Source organism: Triticum urartu, chromosome 5 (assembly GCF_003073215.2).
Source record: "Triticum urartu cultivar G1812 chromosome 5, Tu2.1, whole genome shotgun sequence".
NCBI lineage: Eukaryota > Viridiplantae > Streptophyta > Magnoliopsida > Poales > Poaceae > Triticum > Triticum urartu.
In genome coordinates, this window is record NC_053026.1 from 599,861,013 (window position 1) to 599,874,753 (window position 13,741).

General features: G+C 44.6%; 3 protein-coding genes across 3 annotated transcripts; 1 reads left to right on the plus strand and 2 right to left on the minus strand.

The window, feature by feature from the left end:
• The first annotated feature begins 1,700 nt into the window (after positions 1 to 1,700).
• LOC125506231 lies at positions 1,701 to 3,019 on the plus strand. The gene is made up of 3 exons (XM_048671090.1): positions 1,701 to 2,067; positions 2,166 to 2,652; positions 2,736 to 3,019. The coding sequence occupies exons 1-3, from the start codon at positions 1,817 to 1,819 to the stop codon at positions 2,904 to 2,906; spliced, it is 909 nt and encodes a 302-aa protein (XP_048527047.1). The 5' UTR covers positions 1,701 to 1,816; the 3' UTR covers positions 2,907 to 3,019.
• Positions 3,020 to 4,786: 1,767 nt separating this feature from the next.
• Positions 4,787 to 5,590, minus strand: LOC125506232 (dirigent protein 4-like). Its single transcript, XM_048671091.1, has one exon. The coding sequence runs from the start codon at positions 5,535 to 5,537 to the stop codon at positions 4,986 to 4,988; it is 552 nt and encodes a 183-aa protein (XP_048527048.1). The 5' UTR covers positions 5,538 to 5,590; the 3' UTR covers positions 4,787 to 4,985.
• Positions 5,591 to 8,931: 3,341 nt separating this feature from the next.
• On the minus strand, positions 8,932 to 10,560 carry LOC125511094 (alpha-amylase AMY3). Its single transcript, XM_048676379.1, has 3 exons — positions 10,454 to 10,560; positions 9,478 to 10,368; positions 8,932 to 9,373 (listed from the first exon to the last, which is right to left on the minus strand). Exons 1-3 carry the CDS (start codon positions 10,541 to 10,543, stop codon positions 9,113 to 9,115), a joined length of 1,242 nt encoding a protein of 413 aa, XP_048532336.1. The 5' UTR covers positions 10,544 to 10,560; the 3' UTR covers positions 8,932 to 9,112.
• Between the last annotated feature and the right edge of the window lie 3,181 nt (positions 10,561 to 13,741).

The following is a 13,741-nucleotide window of genomic DNA, read 5'->3' on the forward strand; positions in this document are numbered from 1 at the left end:
GCACCACCGCGAGTTCATCCAGAAACGGCGGAAGAAAGCAGCAGCGCTTCCTAGTTGTGATGGATTCCAGGTTAGTTTTCTGCACACACACAATGCTAGGGCGATAGGAGGTTAAAACGTCACAAACCAACGAACACTTGTTCTCATCACCCAGGCCTCACACATTCCAATCAAGTATTTTCATGGGCAAAGGTGAAGGCAACCCGTGCAGGTAAGGAAAAGACATAGCAGATCATGAAGGGATGCGGATTGCAAATACATAGAAAGCCCAAAAGGGTAGCAGGGCAGGATATATCAGTACATAGAATGACCCGAGACTGAACTAGCTTAATGCAAGAACACTTAAACTGAAAGCAACTAGGGAGAACAAACTCTCCTGACCAACGAGGATGACGAAGAGCAAGACAGCAGGTGACATGCATGGCGGCAGCAAAAGCCATAATACCTAACAACTGACCGATCATAAGCATAGCAACTGATGGACTAAACATGTGGAACATCGTCGACACCCATGGAGGAAGTAGCGGATATGCCGACCGAAGCAGAGCGTCCACCACCACTGGAAGCAGAGGATGAAGTTTGAGTGAGAATGGCGTCCGCGTTGAGGTCACAGCATTTAGCCAACTGTTTGAGCTTGCCCCTGGTCAGGAGCCTGGGGGCGGCGATGAAGTTGAGGTCCAGAAGCTCGGCTATAGACCCAACCTTGGCCTTCTTACGACGGCCGCTGGAAGAGCTCGGGCGCCGACCCGATTCGCCGGGGATGGCGCCAGCCACCGCCGCCTTCCTCTTGGAGGCCCGCTCGACGGACCCGATGCGCACCCCGTCGTACATCTGAAGGATACGGGGGCTGCGACGCGTCGAGGGGGGGGGCAAGCCAGCCTCCGAGCCAGCGGCATCGTCCGGGATACGGGCCAGCTCGGCCGGCCTGGCTAGCCCCCCCAGAAGCCACGTCCGGGCTACTAGAGCGCAGCCCCAAGCCGAGATCTGACGCAGCAAGGGCGGCAGACTGACGCGGAGGAGGGAGGGCCGCATTTGTTGGCGTGTCAAGAAGCTGGAGCGTGGATCATGACGTCAAATCGAGGTTTCTCATGTCTCAACATCGACAGGGAAACAAGTAACCCCAAGACGACTGAAAATTAGCAGACAAGTATAGTTGTGCAGCCTTTTGGTGGTTGAGATTCATGGAGCGTGTTTTTCAAGAGAAAAAAAATCACATTTCAAAGTTTCGGAAGATTTCGAAAAAAAATGCACATTGACATATGAATGCATACTACATGTGTGAAAATTTTCATAAGAAAATACATTGACACGCGAGCTACACAACACATGACAAATTTGCGATTTTGAAAACATGAAAAGTGCATGTACTGCTGACTCAAAAACATAGTAGCGATTTTCACTTTTTGTGTAGCTCGCGTGTCAATCTATTTTCTCACGAAAAATCGTACACATGTAGTATACATTCATATGACAATGTGAACTTTTTTCACAATTTTTTGGAACTATGAAATGCAATTGTTGGATTTTTAAAACAAACGGGCCGGCCTCATGGAGCTCGAGCACCAGACGTCAACACTTCGGAGATGGAAATATACTTGCCTTCGCATTGGCGCCCGAGGCCATCGTCGTCGGGATCGCTTTATTCCCTCGCACCATCTTTCCCATGGCATCGCCAGCCAAAACCCTCCCTACGCATCCAATTCCCCTCTCTGCTTTTCTTTCCCATTTTTTTCCCTGGCTACAAACTCGTTCCATTCCCACCCTGAAGAGATCCATTTGATTGAGACAGACATTCTGAGCTCGATCTGTCGGGGAAATGAGGATCATGGTGCGGACGCTGCGCGGGGACCGGGTGGCGCTGGACGTGGACGGCGCGACCACGACCGTGGCGCAGGCCAAGGGCATGGTCATGGCCCGGGAGCGCGTCCCGGTGGCCATGCAGCGCCTCTTCTTCGCCGGCTGCCACCTCGACGACGACGAACGGACGCTCGCCAACTACGGCGTGCAGCACGACTCCGTCCTCTTCCTCGGCCTCCGCCTCCGCGCCGCCTCCACCACCCCATGCCAGTACGTGCGCGTTGCTCTGCTCTGTCAAATATTGCTTCCTTTCAATTCCGGCAAGAGGCGTTCGGCTGACACGATCGATCGTTGTGCTCGCGGGGCAGGGACGAGATGCATAGGTTGCAGGTGCCGGCCGGTTTGACGGCCGCGAAGCATGAGGTGCACCAGGAGATGCATGTGCATGCCCATGGCCACGCGGGCGCGAACGGCGCCGGTGGCGAGGAGCCGGAGAAGGCCAAGGCCAGGAAGCCGGCGTCGCGGCGCGCGCTCCGGAAGATCCTCTCGAGGCTGCACGTGGACGCCTGGACGAGGCAGCACGACGCCAAGCTGCTGGACCTGCTACAGCGCCACGCGGCGGGACGAGGCGGCGGCGTGGGCGACCTGACCGGCGAGGACTGGTCGGCCATCCGCGCCGAGCTGAACGCGGCGACGGGGTCCGGGTTCCCCGTGGAGGAGCTGCAGCGGCGGGGGGGCGAGTTCCGGCGCGAGCTCGAGACCGTGGGCCGGACCAAGAGCCACCCGCGGCTCGGCTACGACCCGCGCCGCCGGGTCGTCGTCGCCGAGGAGGCCGACTGGAAATGGTACACGCTGGTACGTGCGTGCCCTGGAATGCTGCATCTGTGGATCGATTGGTCTACCGTGAAATGCCTCTTTCTTATCTCCATCTGTTTCAGGAGAATCCCGATGCGGCGGCGTATGCGGGGAGGAGCCCGCGGCTGGCTCTCCTCCGAGCGGTTTTCGCCGGAGACGGGCGTGCCGGCGCCGGCGCGAAAAGCCGGGAGTCGCGGCCGAGGAGGTGCCTGAACAAGTTGCTGCGGAGTTTTGGGCTTCGATGTAAGCTGTAGTCTGACAGACCCACCGATCAGTCGATCACAGTTCACACTCTGTACAGTTGGATGAATTGGTTGCGGATTCGAACAATTTGTTTCCGTTGGACATATTTTACCCCAGATGAAAAAAAATCAGAAATGTCATTAGCCAGAGTGTTTTTTTTAATTATGATGAGCGAAGACAGTAGCTCTGCCGATTTCATTAAGTTTAGTTTAAAAGGGAAATAAGCTTAATATTCACAAAAAACAACTTCACAGAAAGTGTGCAAATCAAATATCCAAGCTAGAGAAGCCAGCATGTGATTGGATGGTTAATCGGGTGGTTAAGCACCCTAACCCGTCATCTCCTTTTAAATTTCATTAGAAAAAACAAGGGATAGGCTACTTGTAAGTCGACATAAAATAAATTTAGGGCCAGTCGATCGTTTCAGCTTTCATATGCAGATCCAACAGCGGAGATGCCATCTTCTACCTCCGCCCCTCCGGCCTATCCAAGCAACCCCTATACATGGCTAGTTCTTTGGTGAAACTTCAGCCCTTCATATCTCTTTTTACGGTTTCCTCCTATGTCAAGTTCGATCTACCATGACCTCTCTTGACATTATCAACATGTTTTAACCACCCGCTATGCACTGGAGTTTCTGGAGGCCTGTGCTAGATATGCCAAAACCATCTCACACGATGTTGCACAAACTATCCAAAACCATCTCACACGATGTTGCACAAACTTCTCTTCAATCGATGCTACCTCAACTCTATTCCGTATATCAACATTCCAATTGATGGGTTTTATAAGAAAGTAAAAAATGTTTATTCCAAGTTTTGGAGAACGAAAAAACTCCCATATATTCATGATGAAATTAATTGCACCAGTAAATATTTAGACAAGAATATTTGATCAGTGATATTTGAAAAGTCTTAGTCTCTGGACCGGTGGTGGTGAGTATTTGAAAACTTCAGCAAATGTGGTGGCAAACCATAGCTGCCTCAAAAGTGACGGTTTTGTAACTTGATGATCACACCAAAATAAAAAGAAGACTCAAATATACCAAATAAATTAGATGGTTTTGAACAGAATAACTATAATTAACATGTTGTCAATATAAATCCTAGTAAGAGAGGGTATTTTTTTTAAATAATGGGTATAACATTGTTTCACAACGACTTATTGGGGTCTTAGAAAATTAGATTGAAAGTTCTGATGGCTGAGGTCCTACGTTCTTCTTCGTCTGAACTTGTATATTCTTTCCCTAGAGGGTATACATTTGCACAATCGTGAGAATACCAGTGCATGGTTAGAATTTTATATAAAGTTGGCAGTTATGAGAAATAATATTGCGATCATGGCAATTATGACAATAGGATTTGAAACATGCATGGTAACTACTCTCCATGTTCCTAAATAAGTATTTTCAGAGATTCTACTGCAGACTACGTAAGGATGTATATAGACATATTTTAGAGTATATATTCACTCATTTTTTTTCCGTATGCAGCTTCACATTGAAATCTCTAAAAATACATATATTTATGAACGGACGGAGTATTAAATGAGTTCCCCGCAAGAAAAACTAGTACTAAATGAGTGTGACCTTGGTATCAAGAAAGTAAGAAGAAAATGTACTATGTTCCAAGATTTGGAGAAGGAGAAAACTTGTATACGTCCATGATGAAATTAGATTCACCCCGTAGATCTTTAGACCAAAAATACGTTGTGCCAGCTTGTCTTGTCTTATTACTCCCTTCGTTTCAAAATAGATGACTCAACTTTGTATTAACTTTAGTGCAAAGTTAGTATAAAATTGAGTCATCTATTTTGGAACGGAGGGAGTACGTTGCAGGAAAATTCACAGGTCCTCTCAGTGAGCTGATGTATGGATGACTTGTTGGTTTCATTCAAGTAATAGAACCGAATTGGATTTCCGGGTACTGAAACGAGAGTACGCCTGTGCAAACGATCAAGGAAAACCAGGAGCAGGCCGGAATGACGCACGGCACGTTTTATGATTATAATCATCATGCTACAAACGCCGCAGCCAGCGCAGCGGCGGCACAATCACATCGATCGGAACACAAGCAGAACAGACAAAGTTGTCAGTAATGCAGGAGAGTGACGTTGTACTCGATGATGGCGTCGCCGTTGCCGGTGTTGAGGTAGTGCGTGCGGAGCAGCGCGAAGCCGCGGGCCAGCCGGAAGGCGCCGCGGCCGCCGACGACGGCGAGCTCCCTGCCGTCGCCGTCCGTGACGGGGTTGCGCGAGAAGACCACGAAGGAGCTGCCGTTGTAGTCGTTGAGGGCGAAGTCGATGCCGAGGACGAGGCCCAGCCCGTGCCTGCCGGTGGACGCGTACAGGCCCTGCGCGCTGCCGACGACCCTGGACGTCCGCTGGGGCCCCTCCGTGAGCACGTCGTCGACGATGTAGACGGTGCTGAAGGGCGTGGGGTCGCCGGGCCTGGGCGTGGCGCCGGCGCCGTGCGCCACGGGGACGGCCGTCGGGTCGCGGCCGCTGAGGGTGTCGTGCAGGTAGAAGCGCAGGTTGGTGAGCTTCTCCTTGCCGAACCGGTGGCCGTGGGCGTCGGCGGCGTTGCGCGGGTGGGAGACGAGGAGGAGGACGAGGAGGACGGCGAGCAGGGACAGAGTCCTCATGGTGATGAACTGAATCTTGTTTCGTTTTTGTGGGATGGATGGATGGATCAAGTAGGTCCGGCTTGGATCTTTATAGGCGATGATGGAAGAAACAATGGTGGGCATATCTTACAGGATCAACGAAGGAAACTATTAACAGTACTGAAATAATGGTGTGCGTTTCATCTGGAATACGCTCCGCTGGCAGTATGACAGTTGACAGCAGTACAAGACTACAAAGAGAAGGAAATTACACGAGCCTAAAAGGGTGCCATATTGATGGCAATATCTATTGTCCCCAAATAATGACCGGGGATCACTGCAAACCTGTCTAGATTCACGGCCTCATTGGACAAGCCAAGACTAGCGATTCAGAGCTGAAAACTCACATAACCGTATGGGACACTGAGGGCACAGCATGCAGCAGAGTGTAATTCCCAGAATTACACGTTTCTAAGGGAGAACCAACCATGGGTTACATCCAGAACGCTCGAACCTCAAAGAACTTGTCATATCTGGACACTTTGTAAGAGCGAGCACGTGGGTTCGCCCGCTGGTTCCCATTGGTTTTATCCTTTAAATTCTTTCATTGGTTCTCATATTTTGTAGATTCGTTTTATTCGCTATTATTTAAATAACTTGTACTCCCTTCGTTTCTAAATATAAGTCTTTGTGAAGATTTCACTATGACTAAGTACGGAGCAAAATGAATGAATCTACACTCTTAACGCATCTATATACATCCGTATGTGGCAGGTCAATAGTGAAATATCTATAAAGACTTATATTTAGGAACGGATGGAGTATATTTTTTATGTGCAAAGATCGTGATGTGTTGAGGCCAATCCTTCTAATGATTTCCTATTCTATCTACTATCAATGGGATCTTTTAACACTCAGATATACCCCCTTAATTGAATTTATTTGGATAAGCACGAGCTTCATACCATTGTGTATATATAAAGGAATTATGTGGTATTTGTTAAGACCAAACATAAACATACCGGTGAAAAGAGTAGTGGAGATTGTTCCCTATTGCTCCGTGTACTTAGGCAATGGCGAATGATAGCATCCTTCATGTCTTCATTGTTTTTCTCATCGGTCAAGTCTGCTTGCTCATGATGATGATAGCGCCAGTGACACATGCAGCTGGTAGGCTTATGGGCTATAATCCAGTTTGCTGCCCTAGGGACATCTATTGTTGTGGATTTGGTGGCGTGATGGCGAATGGAACCTCATCCTCCATTGAGCCTTAATATGTAATTTCTTTCTCCTTTGAGTAATAAGCTAGGGAAAATAAAAGATGTTTCTACATCGCCTTGTTGCTTCAATTGCAATACGTGCCGCTACTTTCAATAAATGTTGTTGGACAAGCTATTTAGTTAAAGAGGTGGGAGGAGATTGTTATCTATCTTTTTTGCAATATGCAGTTGATAAATTGAAATTATTTTTAGTTTAATGTTTTTGAGGTACTGATCATCCTATATCTTTTATGCTTAAACACATTTTTGATCATAATGGACCATATGTAGCTGATTTCAACGTATTTCGACACATATAGTTAATCCAGCTATTTTTTTAAAAATAATACATTATTTTTATTAATTTTCATAAATATTACGCTGGATAAAAAATTCTTAAAAATAATACACCGTCGGCCCGCTGCAGGCCGACTGGGCCTAGTCGGCCCACAGCAGGCCGATTGAATTCCAGTCGGCCTACAGCTGGCCGACTGGCCCCTGTCGGCCCACTGTGGGCCGACTGGAGCTAATTGGCTCGCTGTGGGCTAATTGTTTTTGCAAAAAAGTAGGCATAAAAAATATATGTTTAAAAAAAATGTTAAACGTGTATAAAAAAATGTTCCGGATGTATACAAAAAATGTACAATATATATGAAAAAGTTGACATAAAAAATATGTTTTAAAAAGTGTTAAGCATGTATTTAAAAATTGTTAAATGTGTGTATAAAAATGTTCCTTATTTATACAAAAAATATAGAATGTGTATGCTAAAAAGTTGACACCAAAAAAGTATGTTTGAAAAGTTGACATTTTTTCAAATACATGATTAAAAATTGTTAAATGTGTGTATAAAAATTGTTTCTTATCTATACAAAAAATATAGAATGTGTATGAAAAAAAGTTGACACCAAAAAATATGTTTGAAAAAAATGTTCCAGTTCCATACAAAAAGTGCAACCAACCATACTTAGGTCTGTGATGCTCCCATACCGGATCCGGAGCTGGAACATTTTTTTATACACGTTTAACCTTTCATTCCAATACATGTAACATTTTTGTGTACTCGTTGAACATTTTTTCAAATACATGATTAACATTTTTTTTTCAAACATATTTTTTTGGTGTCAACTTTTTTCATACACATTCTATATTTTTTGTATAGATAAGGAACATTTTTTTCAAATACATGATTAACATTTTTTACAAACTTATTTTTTTGGTGTCAACTTTTTAGCATACACATTCTATATTTTTTGTATAAATAAGGAACATTTTTATACACACATTTAACAATTTTTAAATACATGCTTAACACTTTTTAAAACATATTTTTTATGTCAACTTTTTCATATATATTGTACATTTTTTGTATACATCCGGAACATTTTTTTATACACGTTTAACATTTTTTAATTACATGATTAACATTTTTTAAACATATATTTTTTATGCCTACTTTTTTGCAAAAACAATTAGCCCACAGCGAGCCAATTAGCTCCAGTCGGCCCACAGTGGGCCGACAGGGGCCAGTCGGCCAGCTATAGGCCGACTGGAATTCAATCGGCCTGCTGTAGGCCGACTAGGCCCAGTCGGCCTGCAGCGGGCCGACGGTGTATTATTTTTGAAATTTTTTTATCCAGCATAATATTTATGACAATTAATAAAAATAAAACACACCTCCAAAATAATTTTTGTGGGGGATATATGTGAGCATGTTGAAGGCACTTGTCGATCATGCGCCCCGTTGGCCCGCGCGTGACAACCTTTTTCATGGTGATGTTATGTTCGTCTGCCTTGTGAGCTCGACGTGTTGTGGTGATGCAGGCCACCTTAATAGAGACAAATGTGTGGATTTGAGCAATGCTACGTGGGAAGAGTTGATTGTATTGTTCGGCATAGGGTGGATTAGCAGAAGGTGTAGGATGAGAGGTCACGGGAGAGGAGTGCTAATAAGGATCAGAGGTGGAGGAGCCGATCGATGTCATTCGTTGGTTGATTTTTTTTCATGATAAAGGACACGCTATTTGACTCATAATGACAAATCAAATGAGTTTCTATCTAGCCTCCGCATAATTAAAATGCACACAACCGCCATCAACCAATGGTCCCACGCACACAAAGTGAAGATAAAATACATAGGGTGCATGACTAATACAAAACGAACTCATGCAAGTCGTCAAGGATTGAAATATCAGTCAACCCACATTTCTTCAGGGATAACACAATGCAGTGTGTTCAATTATTTTCATAGGACAGTACATTTATAACCAAATTCGAAATAATTAATTTCATAAATCATGCCAGTCTTAGATATCAGTTTAAAAACTAGAACCGATTCCTTTCACTAGCATGAATTCAGAGGCCGCTCTTCTCCCAGACACAATAGTTGTTGCCTTTAGCTGCAATCTTGAAACCCGAGGGGATCACATTGTCGCCAATATTGTATCTTGACCCGATCTTGGTTATAACCTTGCCCCCAATCTTGGCAACATAGAGATCGCCCTCGGCTTTGAGGATATCCAGTGTGCTACCCGGATGGATCCCGTTCCTTGACCTGACCGTAGCCAGTGCGGTGATCTCCTGCTTCAGTTTCCAGTCGAACACATGGTCGTAGAACTGCGCGCGCAAAACCAAGTAGTTGTAAGTTCAGATCACAAACATCGTGGGGTACGTTTGATGCGAAATGTTATGGTGAGGTTGTGTAGTGTGCTACTACTTACGATGCATGGTATGCCCGGGTGTGTGAGGATGTAGGCGTAGCCCTGCATGACCTTGTCCGAGGGGAATGGCCACAGCCTCTGCGTCGACCCAGTGTCGTGGTTGTCGATGAACGTGACGGTCTTCTCCGGCATCCACCCAATCATACCGGGCGCCTTGCCGTCGCTGCCGCGCATCCTCCCCAGATCGCCCTGGACGGCCTCCTGGAGAACGCCCTTGGTGGGGAAGTCAAACGCCGTGGCCGGCCCGCCGACGCCCCGCACCCAGTTCGCGAGCAGCTGTCGGTCCCGGTCGTAGAGCTCGCCAACGACGAACGCCGGCTTGCTGTTGTCGACGTAGATCTTGGCCATGGCCGCGGAGTATCCCTTGGCGAAGTCGAGGCGCCATCCGTCGAAGCCGAGGTCGGTTTTGAGCCAGTTGAGCCAGGCGGAGAGCTCCCTCTGGACCCGCGGGTTGAGGTGGTCGATGTCGGGCGCGGCGTCGAAGCCACCGCCGGTGTCCCTGTGGCCGCGGCCGTTGGAGTACTTGGTGTCGTCGCTGCAGATCTCGTCGGGGCCCCAGTCGAGGCGGTTGTCGGACGTCCCGCCCTCGAAGATGCAGTAGACGCCGCGGCCGTCCTTCTTGTCGGCGCAGCGGTGGTTGATGACGATGTCGGCGACGCACGAGATGTTCTTGCCGCGGAACGCCTGGATCAGCGACTTGAGGTCGGCCCCGCTGCCGTACTTGGAGTTGAGGTTGTAGAGCTGCCCCGGCAGATAGCCCTCCGGCGACACGGATTGCGACGGCGGGGGGAGCCAGACGTGGGTGGCGCCGGTGCTGGCGATCTCCTCCACCTTCCCTTGCATGAACTTGTACCACCCGCCTTGTGTCTTCCACGATTCCCAATTAAACCCCTGGCCAACGAAACACCAAAGCACATTTCATCATATGAAAAATTCTGGGTGCAAATGAAACTTGAAGATGCATGCATTTTCTCACCTGGAAAAGAATTTGAGCCTGTGCTAAGCTGGAGGCGAGACAAAGCACAACAACCAGAAGGCCACAGAGAGTAGCAGAGTGCTTGCCCATAGCTACAGTCTGCAGTGCAGCTCGCCTCTACTTCCTATGAAATCTGGACTCCTGGACCGACGACTACTCCTTGGTTTGGCAATGCTTGAGCTCGCTTGTATTTATAGGTACTTGGAGCTTAGAGATTAGTAGGTGCCTAGTAAAAACTATCAATTCTCCTTAATTTTTCTCCAAAGATATCCGCATGGATAAGGACCGCTGGCTTCTGAGATAAAATGGATTAGGAGCTAAAGTTTTGTCTATTAATTACTGCCGTTTAATTACTCTCCATGTATATCTGCACTAGACAAGCACTCTGCTCATAGTTTTGAAAACCGGAACCGGCGATTCCTGCAGTTCTTTAAGCCTGGTGGACCGATTGAGTCCAACCAGGAAAACCCGGTCGAATCAGACGTTTTTTGAAAAAACCGATGAACCGGGCGGTTCACATAAAACCGGATGGTTTGATGTTGATTCTAGAAAAAACCCTCGATTGGCTTGTTTTTGTGTGTACAAGGTGAGGCTAGAGTCGGTAAAGATAAAAAAAAGAATCTTTTTACATGGTGGCGCGGCGACCTGGCCTCCCCCTCGCCGCTCCGGCTCAGGCGAGGGTGCAGTTGGAGGAGCGGCTGCTAGAACTCTTATTATATACTCCTTCCGTTTCTTTTTACTCTCTATGTTAGATTTCTGAAAATTCAAACTTTATAAAGTTTGACCAAAATTATATCAAAAAATATCAACATCTACAACACCAGGGGCTTCTTAGCCCATCCTCTTCTTCAATTATATATATATATATATATATATATATATATATATATAATTAAAGCAGCTACAATACCAAAAAATATATATCACACTCGTGTGTATTCAAGGAAAAAAGCAGCTACAATACCAAAAAAAATATAATATGAAAATATATTTCATGATGGATCTGATGATATAGATTTTGCATTGTGAATGTTAATAATTTTTTTTGTGTGAACTTGATCAAAGTTTGAAGAGTTTGAATTCAGACAATCCTAATACGCAGAGTAAAAGGAAATGTAGGGAATGCACTTCAAAGTCTTTATTTATACAAAGTCCATATTTTTTAATAACATGCAAATTATGAAGACCACAGTTGCACAATTATTATACGTGCAGCTATAATGTTTCATTCGCTCAGCACAAAATCACTTGCTCCCTTTTTAACGGGTCGACACAAATCATTTATTTACTGAAAAAGGTGATGCTTCCGTGGAGAAAATGTTTCCGTACTCCCATGACAAAAAGAATGCATCTTCAGAAACGTCGCCAATCATTTTTTTAACATTAGTATAGACGCAAGCGCTCATACATATGCGCATACACTCATTTCTATGAACGCACACACACACCCTATCTCTACATCTCCGAAAGACTGAGCCGACATGTCATCTTGAAATTTACAAAGTCACTGTAGGCACCTCGTTGTCGGCGCGAACGTCTCCTCTCACTGAAAACGCATCTCCGGAAATCCTGAAATAAATCCAGGCATAATGCGAGCACCAGGACTTGAACCCTGGTGGGCTGGGATACCACTGTCCCTCTAACCATCCAATCACAGATTGGTTCGCACGTCGCCAATCATTTGATAGACAGTGGTCGTACCAAAATTGTTGCTCCCTAAAGTTGCGTGTTTTTTTTTCTGCACAAGCAAATAGGTTGTTCTTCTTCTTTCGTAAAGATTAGTAAATATGCACGTGCAACGCACGTCTTAAACGTAAAACAGGTGAATTCACATAATATAAAAAAATAAATATTTTTAAAAATATAAATCAAATAGATACACAATGTTTGATGTCGCTCAAATTGTATTTTCAAAAGCGAGACACATAGTGGTTATGTTGCTGCATAGAGTAATAGTAGGAAAATATTCCCATTTAAATAAAATCAGCAATTATTTATTAATGCAGTAATATAGGCATGTAGTATAGTCTTCTCTTCGAGAGTAGCCAGGAAAAAAAAGTATAAACTACCTTACGGTGCAATTATATTGTTCGAGATGCTTAATTCTCGAATCTTATTTTATTCTACTAATCTGCATAGCAAAATATATATTTGTACTAATTTGAATCAAAAAATATATATTTTTTTGTTGTGTGGACTGCCAAAATTATATAGCTACCTACTATGGATAATAGGAAATAGAAGATGATATGTGACTACAACGACTTCTATATGAAATAAAGATGATTTACAAGAACTAATTGAAATGTAAAAGGGCTAAAAGAAATCCAATAATTATCATGATAGAAAATATTTATCCGGTTTTGTATGTGTTTATGCATTGGCAACCATACTAACTTACAATGATGTAAGACGCTTTGTATGTATAGAAACTGAAATGAGTTATGAAGAAAAATAAAGATGAAAGGAAAAGTATCCTAGAGTATTTGTCAAGCTTGACGTTATCAAGCTTTCAGGCCAGCTTCTAAATTACAAAAAAATGATGAATCCTCAAATAAGAAAGAGCCAACAATTTGGAACATGCTACAAAACTGGTGAAGATAGAAATCATTCATCCTCTTTTTCCTTGTCGTAAGGAGTAGCTTCAGCATACATTTATAACAGTGTAATACCTGATCCAGAAAAAGTTATTCCTTATTATTATTGGAGGAAAGAGACGCGCAAACAAAGAAAGAGAGGCGGTGCAAATAAGGCCTTAAACATCATGTCTTCAAGTTTGATGACTGCAGATATGTTGGATCATTCAAAACTGCACAAGTATATAAGAATAAATATATGTGCCAAAATAGCGAAAGGTATTTGGTTTCTCTGTCATGAAACAAAATAAATCCGACTGAGTACAGTTTATATGATTTCTCTGTACCAATATACGGCAGCTGCATTAGGACAGATCCTTTGAAGGATCTATTTATTGGAACTCAGCCGGATTAGTTTCTTCATTGGATCCTTCTGTATGATAAAATTCTTTTTATTGGAACACAGTAGGGATTGCATACCTTTACAGAACAGCGAGAGATATTCTCTAACAACAGTTACGGAGTCATGTGACCCGTTTTAGATGTATAGAATCATGTAACTGAAATAGTAGTACATTTTCAATATCTTGCCTCCTACTGAATCTTACATAATTTACTGGATTGCTGTGCAATTATGTTAAAGTGACGCGTGTAAAGTTTTCTCTAAGAATGAATCATATATTCTGATTTCCAACCTATCCCTGGAGATAGT